Source organism: Vanessa atalanta, chromosome 3 (genome assembly GCF_905147765.1).
Source record: "Vanessa atalanta chromosome 3, ilVanAtal1.2, whole genome shotgun sequence".
In the NCBI taxonomy this organism is placed as follows: domain Eukaryota; kingdom Metazoa; phylum Arthropoda; class Insecta; order Lepidoptera; family Nymphalidae; genus Vanessa; species Vanessa atalanta.
The window spans coordinates 11,093,517-11,117,028 of NC_061873.1; the positions used below are offsets into that span (position 1 = coordinate 11,093,517).

General features: G+C 31.2%; 1 protein-coding gene across 2 annotated transcripts in view; it reads left to right on the forward strand.

Annotated features, from left to right (window-relative positions):
- The window catches only part of LOC125076993 (homeobox protein aristaless-like), a 102,894-nt gene extending 79,861 nt beyond the window's left edge, over positions 1 to 23,033 (forward strand). The window contains exons 1-5 of one of the 2 annotated variants that reach the window (XM_047688762.1): positions 9,770 to 9,825; positions 12,941 to 13,214; positions 16,327 to 16,372; positions 21,290 to 21,483; positions 21,633 to 23,033. In XM_047688762.1, the coding sequence (XP_047544718.1) occupies positions 9,810 to 9,825; positions 12,941 to 13,214; positions 16,327 to 16,372; positions 21,290 to 21,483; positions 21,633 to 21,957 (855 nt within the window). In that variant the 5' untranslated portion in view covers positions 9,770 to 9,809 and the 3' untranslated portion in view covers positions 21,958 to 23,033. Of the gene's footprint in view, positions 1 to 9,769; positions 9,826 to 12,940; positions 13,215 to 16,326; positions 16,373 to 21,289; positions 21,484 to 21,632 lie in introns of those variants that run through there. The other variant, XM_047688761.1, reaches the window with a different exon arrangement.
- The last annotated feature ends 479 nt before the right edge of the window (positions 23,034 to 23,512 follow it).

Here is a 23,512-nt window from a genome sequence, read left to right on the forward strand (position 1 = left end):
CTGATTTTTTGCGAAATCTCGATGACATCAATAAACAGGACGACGGGTTGACACCACAAAGTTCCAAACCAAAAATTATAAAAGATATGAGTAATAACAGAGAACGTTATATTAATAGAAATGATATTCAGCATCCATATAAAGATCGGCAGAAGCAAGATTACAATAAAAATTACCAGCGACAAAACCATCAAACAAATTTAATTCACAATGATTATACTGAATATGAAAACGATTGCAATGGAGATTATAATAATGTATCTCATTACAATAATTTAAACTAAATATGGCTGAACAAAACGACCCCGTCTCAGCTATTAAATCAGGGGATGAAGCTTTGTGTATGATGTTAAAAACTGGCTGGTTGCCTGGACAACCACTAGGCAGAAAATTTAATGGTAGAGGCATACTCCGACCAATACAAGCTGTTGGACAGAGAGATAGAACGGGATTTGGTTATTATAAGGAAGACATCGAAAATCAGATGGTTCAACTGTTTATATCAAACTGTAACAAGGAAAAATATGTTGTAGAACATGAAGTTCTAAACGTTTTTGAGGAACACGAAAACTTAGATTTAAGTGATACGAACATAAGATGTGAAATTCCCGTTAAGTTAATTACGTTAGAATTAGATGCATTACTCGATACGGGTAGTGATATCACTTGCATATCAGAATTAACTTATCTTGAGCTTAAGCATTTTAATTTGCCTATGATGCCAGTTAAAGCAATACAAATTAAGGGTGCAATAGGTTTAAGTAGTTCAAAAATACAACAAATGGTGATGATACCAACTGAGATAGGAAACTTAACTTTAGACATTGGTTACTTAATTGTGCCTAATTTGTCACGATCAGTTATATTGGGATTCAATTGGATCAAACGAAATGAAATAATTTTAGATTTTAGAAAAGAACATATGCAAATAAAGTTAACGAAGAATAATATAGAGTACATTATACCTATCGTAAACCGCAATACATGGTTAAATAAGACTGTAATGACTATTGCTCAAGAAAATTTCGACTATGTTTTAGAAAAAATTAAATTAGGGACAGATATTTCTCACCATGTTAAACAAAACCTTTTAAAAATGCTATATAAATATAAAAACGTTTTTACTAAAAAATTAGGGCGTTGTAATTGCTACGAGCATGAGATAATAATGACTAATAATAAACCCATTGTGAAAAAATCATATCCTATACCTTACGCCTATAGACAGAAAATGGAGGGAAAACTTAAGGAGCTTGAGGAATTAAATATTATTTCAAGGGCTTCAACGCCTTATAGTAGTCCGCTGACTTTCACTTTAAAGCGTGATGGAACCATAAGAGTTCTCTTAGATGCTAGGGAAATTAATAAGAATATGATTGCAGAGACTGAAAAACCGCCGTTGCAATTAGACGTTTTAAATTCATTTCATGGGTGTAATTATATTACCACGATAGACTTAAATAATGCATACTTTCAAATACCAATTAGCTTGCATAGTAGAAAATATACAGGGTTTTCTTTCAATGGAAAATCATTTGTATACAATGTGTTACCACAAGGCCTAAAGACTTCAGTAGGAAGTTTTAGTCGAGCAATGGACCAAGTGCTAGGCCCGGAAGTTCGAGATTTTTGTGTTAATTACCTAGATGATTTAGCCATAATAACCTCTGGGACTATTGAAAATCACATAGACCACATAGACATTGTTTTGTCGAAGTTAGAAAAGGCCGGAATGACATGCAATATAGAGAAATGTGAGTTTCTTTGTGATGAAGTCAAGATGCTTGGCTTTATCATATCAACAAAAGGTATTCGTACGGATCCTGATAAGGTGTTGGCTATACAAAATTTTCCTGTTCCAAAAAAGATTAAGCACTTACGAGCTTTCTTAGGGTTATGTAATTTTTATAGACGCTTTATTCCCAATTACGCATTATGTACTTTACCACTATGTAAATTACTTAAGAAAGATAAAAAGTGGTCATGGACAGACAAAGAACAAAAAGCTTTTGAATTAACTAAAAAACAATTTATACAGACAATAGAACTTCAACATCCAGATTTCCAAAAACCTTATTACTTACAAACTGACTCATCTGGAATCGGTTTCGCAGGGGTTTTGTATCAGTTAGGAAATAATGATGAAATGAAAGTCTTGGGCTTCCATAGTAGAGCTTTAAAAGGAGCTGAGTTAAATTGGACTATAACCGAACAGGAGTTTTTTGCAGTAATTTCTAACTTAAAGAAATTCGAAACATATTTAAGAGGAAGTAGAGTCATTATAAAAACAGATCACAAAGCATTATTATTTATTAAAAATTGGAATTTATTTAATAGTAGAGTTACAAGGTGGATACTTTATTTGGAACAGTTTAATTATAAAATAGAGTACATAACAGGCAAAAGCAACATAGTAGCCGATATTTTATCGAGGTATCCTCCAAATACTTACAAAATTCAAGAGGCAAAAAACAAGTTACCGCAGATTTTCTATCTTGGTAAAGACAATAAGTCACTATTATTAAAGCTCAAACAATTGCCTAAGCTTCAGGGTGAAGATAATGAAATTCATGAAATCATTAATGGTCAAAATAATCGTTACAAAAATAGAATTACCTTTAGAAACAATATATATTATTACAAAACTAATAAATGTGAAGTAGTTTATATACCAGCTATATTAAGGGAAGAAATAGTTAACCAGGTACACGAAGAGATGGGTCACCAAGGCGCTTATAAAATTATAAAATACATAAGAGAAAGAATGTTCTGGAAAAACTTATCTAAGCACGTAAAAGATATAATTAGAAAGTGTCATTTATGTCAGCTTTCGAAAAGTAATAATATAAAATATGTTGGGCCTTGTCAGTCAATCATTACTAATGATGTAGGTGAAATAGTAATGGCTGATCTCTATGGTCCCTTACCAGCAGGTACTTTCGGTTATACATTTATTTTAGTTATACAGGATTCCTTTAGTAAATATATAAAATTGTATCCACTGCGTAAAGCTACCGGGCGTTCATGTTTAACAAAAATTAAACAATTTAATAAAATTTTAAAAATATACAGTGTTATGACCGATAACGGGTCACAATTTATTAGTAAAATATTCAAAAAAGGTCTCGAGGAACTTAACATAAAAACAATTAACACAACCGTGCGTAATCCAAGGCCAAACACGACAGAAAGAGTTAACAAAGAACTAGGGAGACTCTTCCGTACATATTGTCACCACAAACATAAGTCGTGGGTTACAATACTTCCAAGGGTAGAAGATCTTTATAATAATACATACCATGATAGTATAGGGTTTACACCAAATGAAGTACTTTATGGTAAAAGACCCACTTTATCGATCGACAAGTTATTGCATAGCTCAAAGTCAATAATTGACTCCGAAAAGGTACGACAACAGGTTCGCGTAAACATTAAACGTTCGAGCGAAACAAGGCAAGTTAAATTCAATAAAACACATAAACTGATTCAGTTTCATATTGGAAATTTAGTTAAAATTAGAAGATCGACACGTTCAAATGCTCAAAAGAAAGAGATAAGTAAATTCGAATTATTATACGAGGGACCATATTTAATCGCAGCCGTTCCCTTTGAAAATGTATATACGTTAATGAATCCAAAAACAAAAGAAATACGTGGTAATTTTAATGCAATCCATTTATCTAGATATTACACTTAGTACATAATTGGGCCTTATTATATTTTGAAATATAAATAAGTAAACTATACACAAATATGAGAACTTGTACAATGCTTATATAAAAAAATAAGTTGTGCTCAGGACTCTTTTGAGAAATATTTACAATAATAATAAAAATAATATAATAATAAATTCATAAAATAGGGAAAAATAAAATTTGGATTTTGGAATTTAATTGATTTAACATATTGATATTTTATATATTTGATTACGATATTCTATAGTATAGTATAAAATGTAATAGTGTTAATTAAAATTAGTCATAATACAGATTATAATCATTTTAAGAGAAGGTTGATGATTGTTAAATTAGGCTATTTATAAATTGTATATAACCGAATTTTGTTTTTTTAAATAAATGTATAGAAACTAAAAGTTTGGTCGGGTCGGTGATGGCTCAATTACATCTATTAATCTAAAACAAGGAAATGAATACATAGAATAAGATAGAAAAAAAAAAAAAAAAGCATAAATCCATCTGATTGCATAAAAAAAAAAAAAAAAAAAATTTTGAACTGAATAAATCTTAACAAATTAATTATATGATTGTATAGATATGTTTTGATTATATAGATTTAGTTGGAGGGGAGATGGGCGGCCATCAAGATACACCTTATTAATATTTTTAGGAAGCTATATAGTTATAAGCGAGGTTCCTACTTTGAATATATATATTTTTTGCAATATTTGAATACACGTATATTGTAAAAAAACAAGATAAAAGAATTAATTTATTTAGGAGTAAATTATATTCCGATAAACTTCATATAATTTAGGGGGTTGGATGTAACGGACTATACTATACTATTTACATAAATACGTGAGAATGAATTATTGTTATTTTAATACATTTTTTTTTTTTTATATATAAAACATAACATCGGTCGCAGCGCCACCTACCGGGTCCAATATAAGCCGTCCGTAGACTTAGTTAAGCACATATTAAAATTTAATCAAAATTGGTCAAGTTGTTTTGGAGAGTTTACATACATGCATACATACATACATATATAGAATTATATGTCATATATAGAAACATAAAAACATACATACAAATAAATTCATGAGATTGCATAGTAAATGTATACATATACATGGAATAATAAAGGAATGACATTATATCAAGCTTACCTTTTTTCATACGTTTTTGGTGAAATCGTTCGTGTATTCATGGATATGTTCGTGTATTGGCGAAGAAAATGACGTGCCACTTTTTGATAAAAAATCTCGGCGCCAGCCTTTTTCCATACAAAATTCTATAGATTTAAGGCTGACCTGCGCCGAATGTCATACTCTCGTGAAAGCATATATAGGGGTATGATGCTTGGCAGCTCGGTTCAAATTGGACGCGTGGAGTGATGCGCTCGCCGCATCGGCCGCGTGCAATAATGCATATCAAATTACATAATAAGAAATGATACTAGGCGGTGCAGCTGTGCGGGTTATACTGCGAGGCTGCTAGCTATGGTTGATTATTCTAAAATATAGGAGTGGCGCAGATCCGTGTGTCGGTGTAGTGCCTACTCATATATCAATGGTGGATGCATGGCAAAATATAATTATAATGAGAATGTGCTTCGTGCACTTTACCTATAAATAATACAAATGATTATTACAAATGACGGTATGGCAGGCCGTCATATGAATGAGTGTTCTCAATGAGACATTATATTTATTATATAAAAGCGATATAAAGAAGGTCGGGGTTAACCTCGAATAAAATATAATAATGAAATTAATATGATATAGAAACGGTTTGATGGTAGCCGTCTTGCGATAATATCTAATTGCAAAAAAGTATGTACTGGGCGATGCATACTGATAGTAAAGGGTTACCACGGTGACTATTAATTATGAAATTTAAATCAAGTATATTAACAAATAGCAATAAGGCTATAAATAATGATTGAACTTCTTTCAATAATAATTAATTTGTAAAATAACTAAACATATTGCTTGTCAACTTTGTCTTCCATGTTGCAGATTCTTGTAAACCGTAAGCGGAGCAAGTTGTAGCGATATTATATTGTAAAACTGTGACGATCGACGGATGTAAGTTCGTATAGCGGTCGAAATCAATAATCTTCATGTAAAACTGTGACGATCGACGGATGTAAGTTCGTATAGCGGTCGAAATCAATAATCTTCATGTAAAACTGTGACGATCGACGGATGTAAGTTCGTATAGCGGTCGAAATAAATACTCTTCATGTAAAACTGTGTCGATCGACGGACGTAAGTTCGTAAACCGGTCGTTCTAAAACTCCACAATTATTATCTGTAAACAGATCCAAGTTTGGTATAACTGTTTGATACGATCACGACGACAACGATCTAATGATGTTGATGTTTTAAGATTTTTATTGTTAAATAACAAAACCTTTATAATATATTTGTACTATGCACATGCAAAATGATCGCGCACGAGTACTGTACTGAATATACTCTGGTGGATTCTTGATGATTCGACGCGTGGTCTGAGGCTGTGTGGCTCGACCGAGAGTCGCTGCATTAGTGTCCCTCGTGGCGATGTCGTCTTGAATTTGCTTAGGTGATGCAGTTGCGAGGTGTGATGTTACTGTATAACGTCTTCGGCGATACGGTAGTGTCCCTCCTTCTGTTACCAATGAGGCTGCCTACGTGAGATAGTTTCGGGGTTTGAGGTTACTGTATAACGTCTTTGGCGATACGGTAATGTCCCTCACTCTGTCTTACCGGGTTACTAGAGTAGTGTATGTGCTATGTGGTACTGAGCTATGGCTGGTTGACGTTACGATGTCGTTATTGATGTCTCTCATCAATCGGTAGTACCAGAATCACGACCGAATGTTGCAGGGCGTTGCGGAGGCTGTAATAATGCTGAAGTGATACGTTCATGCAGTGAAGGACCCAAATAATGGATTTCATCCAGGCTGGCATCACTATACATATATGGCGCACTAATCGCTTTATACGAGAAGTGTCGTTTGTAGCAAAATGTTCGTCCTTTTAGGGACGCCTCCTTAGCCCAGTGTTAAGGATATTATAAGAAATATTGTAGTAGGACACCTAGTTTAGTAATAAGACTGCGTATATCTCTTTGAAGTTGATTATCACATGCAAATAATGATCTGAGTTCAAAGCTGGTTTAAGTAATCGATTGTAGGGTGTGTGCCTGTTGTAGAGTTAAGTATATCCACTGTATAGTTATAGATTTAAGTAAAACGTGATACGCGAAGCGTTTATAAGGTTTATAAGCTAGTTAAGAAAACGTTCGATTTAGTTTTAAGTCTTAGTTATAAGTCTTAGATGTAAGTCTTAGTTATAAGAAAGAATACGATTATACGTATATCATTTATATATTCATATTTTATAACCTACTACGGTAGAAAATATGACAAATTATGTTAAATCCACTTAAATGATTCCTACGCGGTAATCTATGAGTTTAATTGAATATTATTCCACTATGTTTGGAATTAATACGTATTATCTTACGATAAAACGACACTCTGCGACAGTGGATATAGCAACGAATAACGTTGTGCTTGCATTAGGCCGCCTGATGGTCGTGCACTTGAACTGGTATGAGAAACAGTGATTTAATGCAATGATAATCCAGGGTTAAACCCATTGACTACAGATTTCCTCAGCTATGACTGATTGACTATTTATGGGACTTTGATCCTTATTTTTATTATTATTGTTGTAGCATTGGCTACTTTATAAACACCGCAGTTACGACTGTGAAACCCACTGGACCACGGTCTAGTTTGTTGATTTATTTTTAAGTCTAATCGTCGATTTGAATAACATAGTTATTACTGTGCTATCCGCTAGACTACGGTCTTGATTTATTTATAAGACTATTAGTCTTTTATACACCTCAGTTACGGCTGTGATACCTGCTGGACTTTAGTTCTAGTTCATATATTATTTAACAAAGTGTTTGCACACTATAAAATCGCACTTCCCATGTTCGAGGAAGGTTCACCGATCTATGGTTGGAATCTACAGTTGATGGCGGGCGCGGGGCCATTTCAACCTCCTCCCCCTTTTATATTTTTCAAAACAGTTAAATATATAAAGATGGGTAGGAGCGACATCCTTCAGCTACTCGTAAGAGGTGTTAAAGGAAATGGGACCGGTATCTCATACATTCGATTATTATTATTCAAATTAATTAAACAAAATATTTATATTAAAAACGCATTTAAAAGATAAACCTGGTTTTATTTGACTCCTCTATAGTCGATTGAATTTATAATCTCTGACGCTCTAAAAGAACACGGTTATTACACAAAGTCAACGTTATATGGATCCTAACTAACTAGACGAAATCACGAGCCAAACCGATATTTAAATATAAGAAATTTAAATGTAAAATTATATTTTAAGTAAGATAGGCAGGGAATAGTCACAAGCTCTACTCTCTACTATAAAAATTGTCTCCCACGAATCAAATTTTCATTCCATACTTATTTTCCTTAATGAGGTTTTTTTAAGTAAAAATCATAAAAGTTTCCTCATAATTACATTTAATTATAATATATCCAGTCAATGGAACGTGAATCATTAAGTAACATATTATTTAATTAGTCACGTCTCTATCTACAAATGAATCATTGGCGATTCATGAAACACTTGTATATTTAGTTCTATAATTAATCATAACGAGGTAAAGAATTTTGTATGAGGAAAACTGCATTTATTATTAAAAACTTGCAATTTCCGGCACGTGTTACAAAACCACATTTTTTTTGTTATTTAACTAGTGATGTTACTCTCCTAGTGAAACCGTTCCACAAGTACCAAGTATATGTATATGTATTTAGCATATTATTATGAAATTAAAAAAAAAGTTGCTACAAAATAAAAAAAAATAGTTCTTAAAAACGAAATATTGTAGAAGTCGTAAAATAATAGCAGTAGCTTTACATCGAATAAAATTCTTTACCATTACTATTTAAAAGAATTTTCAATAAATTATATATAGATATATTATTTTTAATAGTTTTAATCCTATAAATCTTACTCCATTACGTTATTAGTCTGAGTAATTGGATTTCTAATTATATTAAAAATATATTTCAGTCTTGACGCAATCAGAAATGTATCGATTTGTTTTATCTTAATCGTAATCACAGGAAATTCTTAACGATTTACAGACTTGTTTTAATAGAATAAAGATTACAATCTGTGTTTGTACACGTTCCAGATAAAGTCCAAAATTGCTGAATTCACAAATACTATCGTTTTTGCAAAATAACCTCAGGACAATGCATGTTTCGAAATTTAGATATCGTTTCATGAAAGCATGTACCATTGATGTAAATTCAACATAAACTACTTTTTTGTTCATTACCAGGATAAAACTATTTTGAGGCCCTCAAGACAATCTTAGTTTCCCCTCTCCCTTAAGTAGAAAAACATTTGCTTTAACTTTGTCCATTTAAAAACAAATATTAATTAATTATTACCTAAAACAAAAATATGAAAGCTTCAACTTCAACCAACATACATTATTTTCTCATTAGTTACAGCGAGTACTCCACCAGCGTAACCCACTCAGACCATGATGTCTTGCACCCTAACGGTGCCCTTGATACACTAGTAGTACTTCAAATATTGTATTGATTTTAGAAATTACTTACATAGGTATGTAATTTTCTATTCATTGAATATCAAACATTTGATTTTACCCTAGATAAATTAATTATCGTAATAAAATTAAAACGCGATAAAAATTAATTTATCGATTCACCCATTAATTACATTAATTAAAAAGAAAAACAAATCGCCTTATCAAATATCGATTTCTGTGTCTCTATCGATTAAATCATCGGACGTGACGGATTATGAAAGGAGTCTATCAAAATAACTAAATTTATCATAATATACATTACGAATATAATAAAATATATATCTTACATCATCAATGCAAATACTATACATGGAATATGATAGACACGATAAAAAAAAAAACGACTATGAAAGACATTACATTATCAATAACGTTATCGCGTAATTGGGATTTGTGAATGAAATACGTAACGTTCATTCGTGAACGAACGATTGACTGAGCAAGACCGTTTTGTGCGTATACAGGGAAATGGGAATTATTCGCCGTGAGTTATTATTTGTAATTAATATTTCGTTTAAGAGATAGATCGTTAATTATATCTCGTTTGTTTTAATTTTATAATTTATTGCGGTTATTTATTAATTAAATTAAATTAAATTATATATACATACATTGTATAATATAGTATATATAATATTTGGTTTCCAATTTTGAAATACCTCGATATAATTTGCAATATAAAATCTAGGTCTAGTCTAGGTAGAACTCCGTTCTTTATAAATACAAACGGTTCAAAACATTTGCAAATTCACTTTAATAGATATATATTATTCAATATGTGTAAATCTTTACAGTTATTTTAATCCAGGTCTATCCATCTGACATCAATTTTAAATTAAGAATAATGAAAAATAATTGTGTTGCCAATATTCAAAATTGGAACAACACGAATAGCGTATTTAAATTGATTAGAGTATAATCTTTATTGCATTCTACGTACGAATTAAATGAATACGCGCAACAAACTCAAGATCACGAACAATAGAAATTATTGAACAAAACACATAAATAAATCCCGTAGGTAACACGTTAATGGGATGTTAAATGAAAAAACAATGTAATTGCCTTTACGTAACCTTCTATTAACTCAGTTTATTTCCATTTTAATTAAACAAAGACAATAGGAAGATAATAAGATGATTTATAGCTAATTCATTCCTAATATAACTGGACTTTTACGTACATTCTATTACCGTCGAGTCTAATACAGCCATACTTATTATCTTAATGTAAATAAGTTCTTAGCTCGTACTTACTACATTATGATGCAAATTTACAATACTTTTTTGTGTTCCGGCTTGACGGGTGAGTGAGCCAGTGTAACTACAGGCACAAGGGGCATACCTATCTTAGTTCCCAAGGTTGGTCGACGATGCGAGCGCTCGTTAAAAAATCTTGCAGTGGCAATGTTTATTGGTGGTGACTACTTACGATCAATGGTAATAATTAAACGAATAAAAATAAATCACTTAGACATTTAAAATATATTTTTTATGAAACGTTTATTTTTTATAAAAAAAAAATTAATTATTGTAGTAAATTCTTATCTTCAAATTTAAAAAAATCAGTGTAAACCGGCCCTTATATTCTAGAAGTCGACGTGTAATGGCGGACCAATTACGACAACACTATAATAAGAGCGTAATTAAGTTAATGGCATTAATTCATAAACGTCGATTGATTACGAGACAGAGGTCGTGGCTTGTTGCAGTATTATATGTTAGTACACGAAACTTTGTACGTATCCGAAATTATACATATAATAATTCATAAGGGGAACCACCTAGATATATATATTTTTTAAAATTAGTTAATGTGACAACGAAAGTGTATACAGATAGAATAAAGAGCCTTAGAGGATAACCATGAAACAAATTAAATAACAGTATACTTTCCTTTAAAAAAAAAATCGACAGTAAAAAGGAAAAAGAGCTGAAGCACCAAAATTTTGCTTTTCGAAAATGAGGCTTAACGTGTTTACTTTAAATCTCATTTCACAAAAGTATCATTTGGACATATTATCATATGACGATGATATCGTGCTCTTGTTCGTTATGTATCACGGTTGACATTCTCAACTACAAGTAAATGGCGCAAATAATACAGTTGTGCTCTTTGTATTCCAACACATGTGCGCCTCCCTCACTCCGACAGGAACAGAAAGAGTTCAGGCTAGGCCTCCCACTCTGAGTGCTCTCTGAGGCATGGTAGTATAAGTATTTCCAACTTAAGATTGAGATTTTTAGGTTTATAAGCTCGACAATAGACAAACAAGGCTGAGAGAATATTATTACATATACATAACAGCACAAAAATATATGCCTATTGTAAACCGAAGCGTGTGACAAAATAATAGCTTATTTAAATCTGGTTTATATGTCCTAATTTTTTTTAAGATATACGGTTACATAAATTGAAATCATTATTAAAATATATCATTGAAACTAAATTTTAGTATGCAAACACTTTGTAAACTTGCTAGTAATTACACTTCGTGTAAAGAAACACGCAAATTATATTATTAACACAAATTAAAACCAAATCGATCCTAATAATTGGCTGTTTATCACTTAATTAGGCAACGAGCCGTGTTTAACCTTTTAATTTGTCATATAATTTTAGGATTCAGTAATAAAGAAGTTAAATGTAAGAATGTCTCAGAATGTAAATTCCCGCTAGTGACGCGTCTTTTTGTTAAAACGTCAAACGAACTGTCACTATAATTTATTATATATTGCCATATCAACAAATTGGTAATTCGCTTATGATTTTGTTTTTGCTATTTTGGTTTACTATAATGTTCCGAGTCCTCCGTCTTCCTTTTATTTTATAATGTGAGATCTATAATATACACCTATAAGCATTAAAATCCTTATTAAACTTCACTTACTTGTACCGAAAATCAAAATTTAAAGTCAGTATTGCTTGTGTACTAGGATGATGTTCGAAATGCTGAAACGTTCTGAAACGTTTTTTGACTTCCATTTGCTTCGAATATTTTTTCTTAAACGTCATACATTTATTTATTTTTGTAAATAAATTATCAATTTTGAAAGATCGGTGATTCTATATACATATGGATGTTAATACGTAAATACATATGTGACTATATTTTATTAGTATCTAAAAACTAACCTAACTCATATAAACCACAGATACGCACAAAAAATTTCGAAGAACTTGTTAAAAAAATATGCGAATACCGACTACACGAAATTAGTACAATCTTATAATCAAATCTTATGTAGATCGCTCTAATTTCATTTAATAATTGCATAATTAATTAATAAAATAACCAAAATGGGGTTTTATTTTCGAGAACTCTAAGCGTTAGATTATATTCTATCTTAATTTTTTCAGACATTACTAAGGCGTGGAATCATTAATTTCTGTTTGTGATCGAACAAATTTTTTATTTGCTGCTATTAGACACATTAAATTAGAATATAAAACGAATAAACTTTAATATGCACCCTTGACCTGCTTTCAGGCAGAACATTAACCACAGATTGATTAAAAAGAGATCATAAAAAACCTCTTTTGAATAAATACAATATAAAACGATAACTTCACACTTAACTTGCTAATTTTATTCACAGATTATTATCACCAAGATTCCTATCAGAAGTACACCAGCATGGGAGTATCCGAGCCCCCAAAGGACGACTCGCCGAGGACCACGCCAGAACTCTCTAGAGCTGACCAATCACCAGCATCGGAACGACCACCCCCAGGATCTGCAGACAGTGATGAAGCGGATGACTTCGCACCTAAGAGAAAGCAGAGGCGATATAGGACCACGTTTACAAGTTTCCAGCTGGAAGAATTAGAGAAAGCCTTTTCGAGGACGCATTATCCTGACGTTTTTACCAGGTTAGTGATATTTGTGTTTGAGTTTTTAATATTTAATATCCTCTATACAATGGTTAACTAAAAGAGAACACTTATTTTGTGATAAGTTTTACTATCTTTACTTTCCACGAACACAAACATAGTTGGCTCACTGACCAAAACACGTGGATCTTTACAAAATCGCCAATAAATTTTGTCCTTAATTTGTTTCGATGCATCTTGATGATGATGGAAAATATCGTGAGAAAGCCTGCGTGTGAATGGTAATGGTCTGCCAGATATGAGTAACCTTACGGGACGTCTATCTAACCGCGGACGTTTTAAGAGCATTAGACATAATACATATATTATTGTACCTTATAGGTATTTTTGAATTTAAAACACGAACTATGGTAATTCTTTAATCATCATATTAATTGATATATAATTATTCGAATTCAATTTAATTTCGACTCTAATCAACTTTATTTATGATTGTTTTATGTATGATGAAGTTTCAAATCGAAACAAGTACCAATGAATTTTCATGTGATTTATTTGTGAAAGCATTGATATGCCATGCACACACCAAATTCGAGCAGCGTGGTAAAAGAAGCTCCATGTCTTCTCCTGATCGGAAATAAGGCTTAACCTAGAAGTGTGACATTTACAGACTGTTACTTAACTTAATTTACCAAAAATACAATTTTGGCGGTTAAGCTTTTCTTCCTTTCCAATGACCCTAAATTTATTATTTTCTGTCGGTATGTCAGTTTATTGAATTTAAACATACAAAATTGCAGTGACTTTTAGCAGAATTCAACTATTAAGAAATGAAATTCAGACATTAAAAAGGTTTTAATGAATAAAATCATAAATATATTTTTTAACCCATTTTATGGCAAATTAAATAAAATGTATAATAATCACTTCGATAATTATTTCGATAATTAAATTAATTAAAATATACTTATGAAGATTAAATTACTTCTGTAGTTATAATGATAAGATACAAAAAAAAATACCAAAAATCCTACGAAATCACTGAACCGGCTTAAACAAGTTTAAGTTGGTTTTAAATAATAAGCTTTTGGCACTGGCGTATGTTTGCAAATTTCTTAATGTAATGAAATAATAAAAAATATACTATGACGAAGTACATTATTATATAATATTGATGATAAAATATATTTGTACAATTTTTTTAATAATTAAAGATATGACACAATATAAATCAATTTATATCGAAATCTTGATCTGATCGCAAAATAAATTATGTGGTGCTGTGCGGGTAGTACCCGTTCATTACATATTCTAAGGTAGAATTTCTACCGCCTATCGAGAGTACTTAATATTATTGAATTTCGGTGCGCGCACCAGTGTAACTACACGCACAAAGGACGTAACATCTTAGTTCCCAAGGTTCACGACGCGTTGGCAATGTAACGAATATATATATTTTTCTTGCAATGACAACAACTACGGACAATTTTAACCAATTACTATCATGTGTCAATTAATTTGTCATCTGATTACGTATTCCAGCAATGTATATAAAAATACTTAAAGCTTCTAGGGTGGATCCTGAAAATTATGTAAACCCTCCAACTGTAACTGTAAATATCCAACTGCTGGGCCTAAAGCCTTTCTTCCGCTTTCAACCACGCTGCCCTAATGCGAATCAATGAATACAGATGTGTTACTTTTATTCGACACGTGTAAGTGTTTAGTAACAATAATGTCCTTTAACTCGGAACATGAAAATTTAGTGGAGCCCGGGTTTCAAACCGTAAATTGAAATTTTAACTAAAGATTGATGAGTCATAACTCCTGGGTCATCTGAGCTAAGATTAATGTACAGTCAGAGTAAGAAAACCTTCGTAAGTATTCAAATTCATTCCTTTATTAAATCGTAAACTCTTAGTACATTTTGAAACTAAAACATTAAACAGTAAACTGCACATAAAATTAAACTAACATAGTATGATAACTAGGTTCAAAATAGTGTACATTGGGACGCAATATGTCATACTCAATCGGTAAAGCAGATTATCGCGCATACTGAGCACACGTAAATTTACCTTAAGGTGACGAACCTTTTCTTACCCCCGACTGTACATTTATATACATAATCATTTTAAAATTTTCTTTGATGATTTTTTTTTTTAATTAAAGATAACGTTATGTAAGTTATAAATAAATACATTTATGACGGTATTTATCTATAAATGAATTGACGGACATGTTTATCTATAAATGAATTGAATGAAAGCGGCAACGGTTATCTAGTTAACGTATCTTTTATCTTTGATAATAACATTATTAAATGAAATTTATTAATTTAAATCTACTTTAAATTATAATAGGATATTAATGATAACATTTCCTGCTTTAGATAATGCGACGTTTTTTATTTCACTTATTACGTCTCTGTTTTTTTATGAAATTTTCTTTGGATCTTTACTAATATATCTATTTTGGGTAAACGTGTCTGTGCTTTATCGCAATCGTACGAGTTACGATTACTAGTTACGATACTGAAACGGTTATACTTAGATTTGCATATTCCATGCGAATGGCTCTGCTATATTTTGCACTATAAACGGTTATGGATTAATATAACTTTATTTAAAAAACTGTTCCTCGACAGTTCCGTTAACAAATTAGCCGATATTCAAAACGTCACGGTTCCAAAATGAATATCACAGATTATATATACTTCTATACATCTATATCTATACTTATATTATAAATGTGAAAGTAACTCAGTCTGTCTGTCTGTCGCTCTTTCACTACGAACCACTGAACCGAATTTGATGAAGTTTGGTATGAAGCAAACTTGAAACACATGACAACGAACCCCTAAAACGCGAGCGAAGCCGCGGGCGACCACTCTTAACAAACAATATAAAACAGATAATATGTAAAGATAGACCTTAGATATCCTCAAGTTGTTAGTTTGTCTTAATTTATTCAGTTCATTTATTCTGTAACATAAGTACATGAAAATATATAATGAGGAAAATGTGAAAAAAGGATGACTTACCTCTTCCAAGATATTGTATCTAAGATGTTTTATCTGATAAGTAGTGATAGATAATAAAAAATAAAAACATATATATATTATCTATAATTATTAATTAATTTGTTTCAGAGAGGAGTTAGCAATGAAAATCGGATTAACAGAAGCAAGAATACAGGTATTATAAACGAATTCAAATATTCCTATAACGTCATACAGAATTCCGAGTAATTTTCCTAATTACCAATCATAGCTTGCAGCACTTTGATTACAGTGATTAATCGAGTCCGATGAAATTAAAGAGCACTTAGATTTGCTAAATTACACCTGTGTGTGTTTATTGTTTTTTTTTCATTAGTTGCGTGTGTGAATGTCTTGATATATTTAGGGTTCGAATGTAGGGAAAAAAAATATATAGATATTTTATCTATATCTATGTATATGTATATAAATTGGTAAAAATAAAGTGTATCTTTGTAATGTTGAAAAAACTTTTTACTAAATGCATATGAAAGTATATATCCATAAAATTGGTAACGAAATATCGGTAATCGGGATAACGGAAAAACAATCACTTGGGACTAATTTGACTGATTTTTTTGAAAATTTTACTGAGAAATATCTGGAAAACCATCATATGCTTATAAACATTTTAGTGGCCTTGTACTAAAATGACTTATATCAAAGTATTTTTTATTATTTTCACATAAACAAAATTATTATTTTTAAATGATTTGACTAATGGCAAAATTTTGTATACGTTTCAATCAAAATTGTACTTTGGTCCTTTTAGCACTAGGCAGATTTAATGATGAAACGAAAAGGGAACGAAATGCCCAGATGGATTACAACTTTACTTTCTGCTAGATATTTAAATTGGAAAATATTATTTGTATTATAATACCAGACACACACATATATGTATATATGTGTAAAGTCAGCTTACCTGGAACAGAAAATAATGGATATTTCAAGGACACATTCGTGCCTAATATTGAAAAGCGATGCGATGCTATGCAGTTGATATTATATCTATCTATCGATATATAAATATATATGTGTGTATTAATATACGACATATAACCTTCTTCGAGACAAACATGCTACAAAAATAATTCTTCTATAGAACTTAATTCAACAAAACGTTTCAAAAATAAAAATAAAACATAACTATTCCATAATCATGTACGCCTTTAAAACTTTAAAAGTCACTCGTTAATTTGTACTTGAGACGTTTATTTCGCTGAGGCAATTATCAGAATACAAATTAGGTATGTACCGATAAAGCAATCCACCAATACGATGTCGATACTATTTTCGTACAACTTAATTAAATACGATACGACAATATTTATCTTGCTGTTTATCTTTAATGAAGGATACCTTTTAAGAATAAAGGTAACTTCTCAACTTGGTTTCTTTTGAATAGCCATGAAAGAGACTGTTAAATTAATTACGCATTAAATGTTCTTAGTTGTAGTTTTTAAATATAATTTTGGCTTTAATTGGCTAGGCATTCGTGGCTATTGTGCGTTATAACTTTATTGTATGTTAAACGAAATACATTAAAATTGGATGATTTGAGTGATCTTAACGTTTCGAATTACGTATAAATAAAATTAAAAAATACAGTTTCGATGCATTCGTTTCTTGATTAATACAAACGATATAGTATATACATTATCTTATAGTAACTTAATCTGTACATATATATTATGCTGTCCAAAAGCCGTAATATAAAGGAACAGAGAACGAAGGAACTTTGATAAAATTTGATTTAAAAAAAACCGACCATTTTTATTAAAAAAGTCAGGTATTATAATATAAAGAACTCATTATTTATAAACTTATATAATATTAATAGTATTTTTTTTGTAAATCAGTCATCTATGTAATATAAACATAATTAATTTGTTTTCAAAACGCTTATAAAAATCATTTATGTTTTTACATTTTTTATATACTTACTCGTACTTATAGGTACTATAATTCATAATTAATAACTTCAACTGAAAATCACGAGTCGACATAATTTCATCGGATGTTTTTTTTTATTTCACCTAAGCATACTAAATAAAGATACTTCATAGACATTTCAACAACATTTAAAAACTACGATATCAATAAAATTTACGTATTTTTTAATTTAACATAATAAACCACTTTATATATATTTTTAACATTTCGATGGCAAGAATCAGAACTTCCCGCCAGAAGTACGTCAGCGAGATAACACAAATTATCCCATATTAAGAGGCATTTAGCGAACAATTACCTTGAGTTACCAGCGCGGGAGCAACCTTACGATTTACGAATAACTCAGCTCCCATCTGTTAATAATGACTCCGCATTTTTCCCCTCGGCCCTCGTTTATGAAACGGTTTTGTAAACTTGAGTAATTTGATAATGGACTAAATATAAACTTATGCATAACTTCACATAAATACATAATTCCAGAGAATCGGATTCAACACGGAAATGGTGCTAGCATTCATACCATTGCATACAAATAATGGTCACGGTTTTGCAGTTAGTTTAATTTTAAATAGTATTCTCGTGTTTAATAAATGATATATTTTTTTTTTATATGTTACACTTCTATTCAACAATATTGTGTGTGAGTGGCAATATAATGGCACGGGAAATCCGACACAGAGTACAAGTTTTAAAGTTTAAGCACTGCCAATTTCCAGAATCAGTAACTTTTATATCAGATCAGGGGCTTTTATCCACGACGTCGGGGCTTGCAGCCTTATGAATTAACCACTAAACGAACGAAGCTCTCAAATGTTAAGATTTGTAATTTACTTATCTTCCAAGCTTTTTGGCCGGCTTAAACCGCTTGAAGTATGTACCGTCTAGCAACCGCTAGTGTTGATCCCAATTTTATATTGAGATGCTGCCTACAAACATTCACAGCAACGTCATCATACGGATTTATTCCATGGTAACAATAATTATGCTAAAATGTTTATTTTAATTGCCTGAATTGGTGAGACTTATTTTTGTATTACTTCAAATATAAAACGATATCAATGGAATAAGATTAGATCGTCCATATCTGAAATAACAAACTACATGCTTTAAAAATGATATAATTTATTCATACTGTAATATTTTATTGCTATCGATGATATCGAGTTTAGTGAGAACTAAAATAAATAATCAAAATATTAATATCTAGTGATTATCGTATTACTAATTACTATAAATAACATTCCTTATAGTTGCCATACAAATGGCAGATTCTGTCAAAATATCACCTACTCAGCACATAATCACCTACAATTTATTTTCTCTATTTAAAAATACCGCATTTAACTATTTAGGTGTATGATTAATAATAATTTCTTCGCATCGGTATAATAATAAACACTATAATAAACTTTGACCGTTTCATAACGTCAGCCATTTCCAAAGGTTCAAGATTATCCTATCAAAGCTTTCCTCACTCTGTGTATCAGATGATGCTTATGGGTTAACAATTCTGCCAGTTATTTTGTTGGGTTTAATAAAAATCTTATCAGTTTTAGTAATTACGTCAGCAACTCTCATACTATTTAATCCGCACCTGGGTTCGCCGACGACTTTTTCCACGTCAATACTCGGCATTCCTACAACATGCTCACCTCCAATTACAACGTATAAATTCAAAATCTCCATCATATAGAAGCACGTTTACAATACGAGTATAAATTTAATGAAAGCATTAATGTCATTATAAATTGAACTTTATATTTCAATATTTAAGAGCGATATTGACTTGTCAGTGTTACATTTAAAATGCATATGGTATTTCTTGTTTCACACAGTATTCGCTAACCAAAACGACATTTGCTGAAATGCAGCGTTTTTTATCGAAGTGGATTTATCATAAGTGAATTAATTTAAATTACCACAAAAATATCGGTTTACATAATGATCAGAACTCTTCTCCATTTGGACCTCATAAATATTTAATGTTGAAATATTGGACCAATATGGCGAATAAATCAATTAATAAGTATAATTTTTTTTTATCTGCCTTCAAGGTTGACGGGTCGAACATGTTTTTTGCGAGGCATTTAGTTTTGGTTCAGTTTGCAAAAATTCTGTATCAATCTCGGTATTAAGCTAAGGCTGCGTTCTGGATTAAAACAATAGAATTAATATTCATTTTTAAATAATTCATGATGACCGAAAAGAAACAGATGGTGTTACAAGAAAGGATGGACATTTCAAAGGTTATCAGAAGAACAGATTAAATATAACAGAAACACAGTCGAATAATAAAGGAACAGATAATTGCATCGAGTGGTGACAAGAACGCCACTAGCTATTTGATTCACTGGGCGAAAAATTATCCAACCCTATCATCATTGGGCAATTACACAAAAAGTTAAAGTTTTAAACATTTTTTGTACCTCTACGCTTAGAACCAAGTATTCCGAATTCCGATTACAAACGGCACAAAGATACAATTTAAGAATCGAATATAATTTTGGTAATCAATTACAAGTTGTGACAGTTACGTGTATTGAATTAGTACAATTTCGTCATTAAAATCGCCATACATAAAAAATAATTAATTAAAAAAGGTATTACTGTCTTAAAAAAAATCAAAATCACAGTTTTATTATGGTAATTTTTTTTGGTAGTGTCATCTCTCATTGTTAGAATTCTGAATATGTAACCAAACTACCTTATGAAGAATAATGTATCTTATAAATATTCAGATACTTTGATGTTGAAGAAGTGTTTACAAAAATACTGTTTAATTTCACATAGAGCCTCTACAGGGGCTCTAAAACATTATCATTAATAATTGTCATTCGCCAAGTTACTAATTGCTATAACATTTGTTTTATAACATAAAAAATGGACTTAAGTCGTCGTCGACAGCAGATTTGAAGTCACTAAAAACTTTGATTAGACCATACACTGATGCAAATCAGTCCCCGGGGGGTGCTATGATGAAAGAAAGATAAAATTTTAGCAATATTTTTTTGCTATACCTTTTGAGTAATATAAAGAATCCATTATTAGTAATAAATATTGCTAAATTATACTTTCAATTGGATCGTTAACCTAAATTAAAATTGGTTTTTTGTTACAGGTTTGGTTCCAAAACCGACGTGCTAAATGGCGTAAGCAAGAGAAGGTCGGACCGCAGGCTCACCCGTACAATCCTTACTTGGGAGGAGGGGGTGCACCTCCACCATCAGTCGTAGCCTCCATGCCTAACCCCTTCACACAACTTGGCTTTGGCTTCAGAAAGCCCTTTGATGCAAATGCTTTAGCATCTTTTAGGTAAGATATTAGAACTAAAATAAACAAATTTATTTGACTTCATGAACATAATACTATAATTATAATAAGAATTTTATGATGAAGTTTGTTTGTTATTTTAAAACAATTATAAATCATTATTCATATTATAAAAAAATGTTGTTCCATAGATACGGCAGTTCCCCGGTTCTTGGCGCCCAGTATCTCGGAGCACCGTTATCTCGACCCCCACTCTTCACCGGACCGATATATTCAACAACAACACCACCATTTCACTCTCTACTAGCTGGACTAGCGGCCCCTCCGCGACAGTCTCCTGATCCTCCATCCGTATCGCCTCCTATATCTCCAGGAAGCGAGTCTCCTCCCAGTCAGCAAGGACCTGAAGTGGAACGAAGGAGTTCCAGCATTGCCGCATTGCGAATGGCAGCCAGAGAACACGAGCTCAGGTTGGAGATGCTAAGACAACGACACCATACGGATCTGATTAGTTGAGCTTGGTTAGTGTCGTGATAGACAATGGTAAATAAGATTGTTTAAAGTATAGACAAATACGATTTATATTGTAAGGTCTCCAAATTGAAATTGCCTCCATCTAAGACTTAAACATAGATCAAGACAATTACACAAGAGTTTAGGACTTTAGCGATTATATCTTTGCTTATTTTAGTAATTTAAAGTTAAACGATCAATCATGCTTTAAATTGAAACATTTATGATAAAGGCAGTTTCAATTGTCGCTGAAAGCGTGAAGATGTATAAAGCGATTACAATTACCTACCTATGTATTATTACGTAATTATTTTATATTAGGTAATGTAAATTAAGTATATAATTATTGCTACTTGATCCGTCCAGTTATGCCTTACTGTTATTTATTATAATTAGGTACCTATAAAGTATTTCTATTTTATTTTCTAAGGGATTCGTTTTGTACAAAGATTTTAGTAAGTTAATTTACGAAATGGTTGTTTTATTTTCACGAAAATGAATAGACAATAAAGATTTCATCATTGAATTTTACGAATGCACTTCTATTGTTTCGAATAATTGATTGATGTTATTAATCGCAACGAATTTCAAATAAATGGAGTCCTCCTGACAGATTTCTGACATGCCCAACAACGGGCGACATAGTACATGGCAAAAATGTATAAGCAAATACAAGTGAACTATGTAGTCTCTCACTCCAGACTTGGCGTTGCTACTGAGTATTTTGCTCTAGCAGCCTGAAGTCTGAAAGTTGGAAGTGTTTTTAGATGAACTCTCTCACTTGTGAAGAAATGCCGTCCTACAAAATTATGAGAATAATGGAATACAGAGTACACCTGTGATTGCTCACACACTCAGACACTGTAACGTCTCGTAGTTGGCTGTTGAAAATGCCGGAATGACTGAAATCGCACAGAAGGACATCATATTCATATTAATAACACTAATATCACCAAAGAAGCAAATTTTTAACAAAAGCTTGGTCTGATGTTTTCGTTGTACTTCTGTACAAAAATGGTAAATAATTTTGAAATAAAGAATTATAATATGGGTTCCATGAAATAAATGGTTTACAGTGATTGGGTTATTTTTTTTTTTCATTTTTCCTCTTTTTTGGATTGTTTTTCACATAAATATGGTCAACACTTTATTATCATTGACACTAAGTAAATATTGTACAAAAACTTACTAACGACTAAACAACAGCTAATAAACCTGTCCTTTCCTTTACTATATTTCGGTTACGTAGTCAGATGGTGACCAATATTTTTTTTCTATGTTACCTAATAATAATCAAAATTGAAGTTGATAGATGGATAGACAAAAAATTTGATAGGAATATTACATATGAGTAAAAAGTTGTAAAATTGTCTATCGCCAAATCGCAATCTCTTCAAAGAGATTCAAATAAAATGATTTTTAATCTAATCAATTAGATTAAAAATCATTTTATTTACAAAGAGAACACAAATTATGTGCACATAAAATAAATAAAAACAAAAATTAAATCCATATAGAAATTTGTAGTAAAGAAAATTACTCTCAACTAGACTTAAAC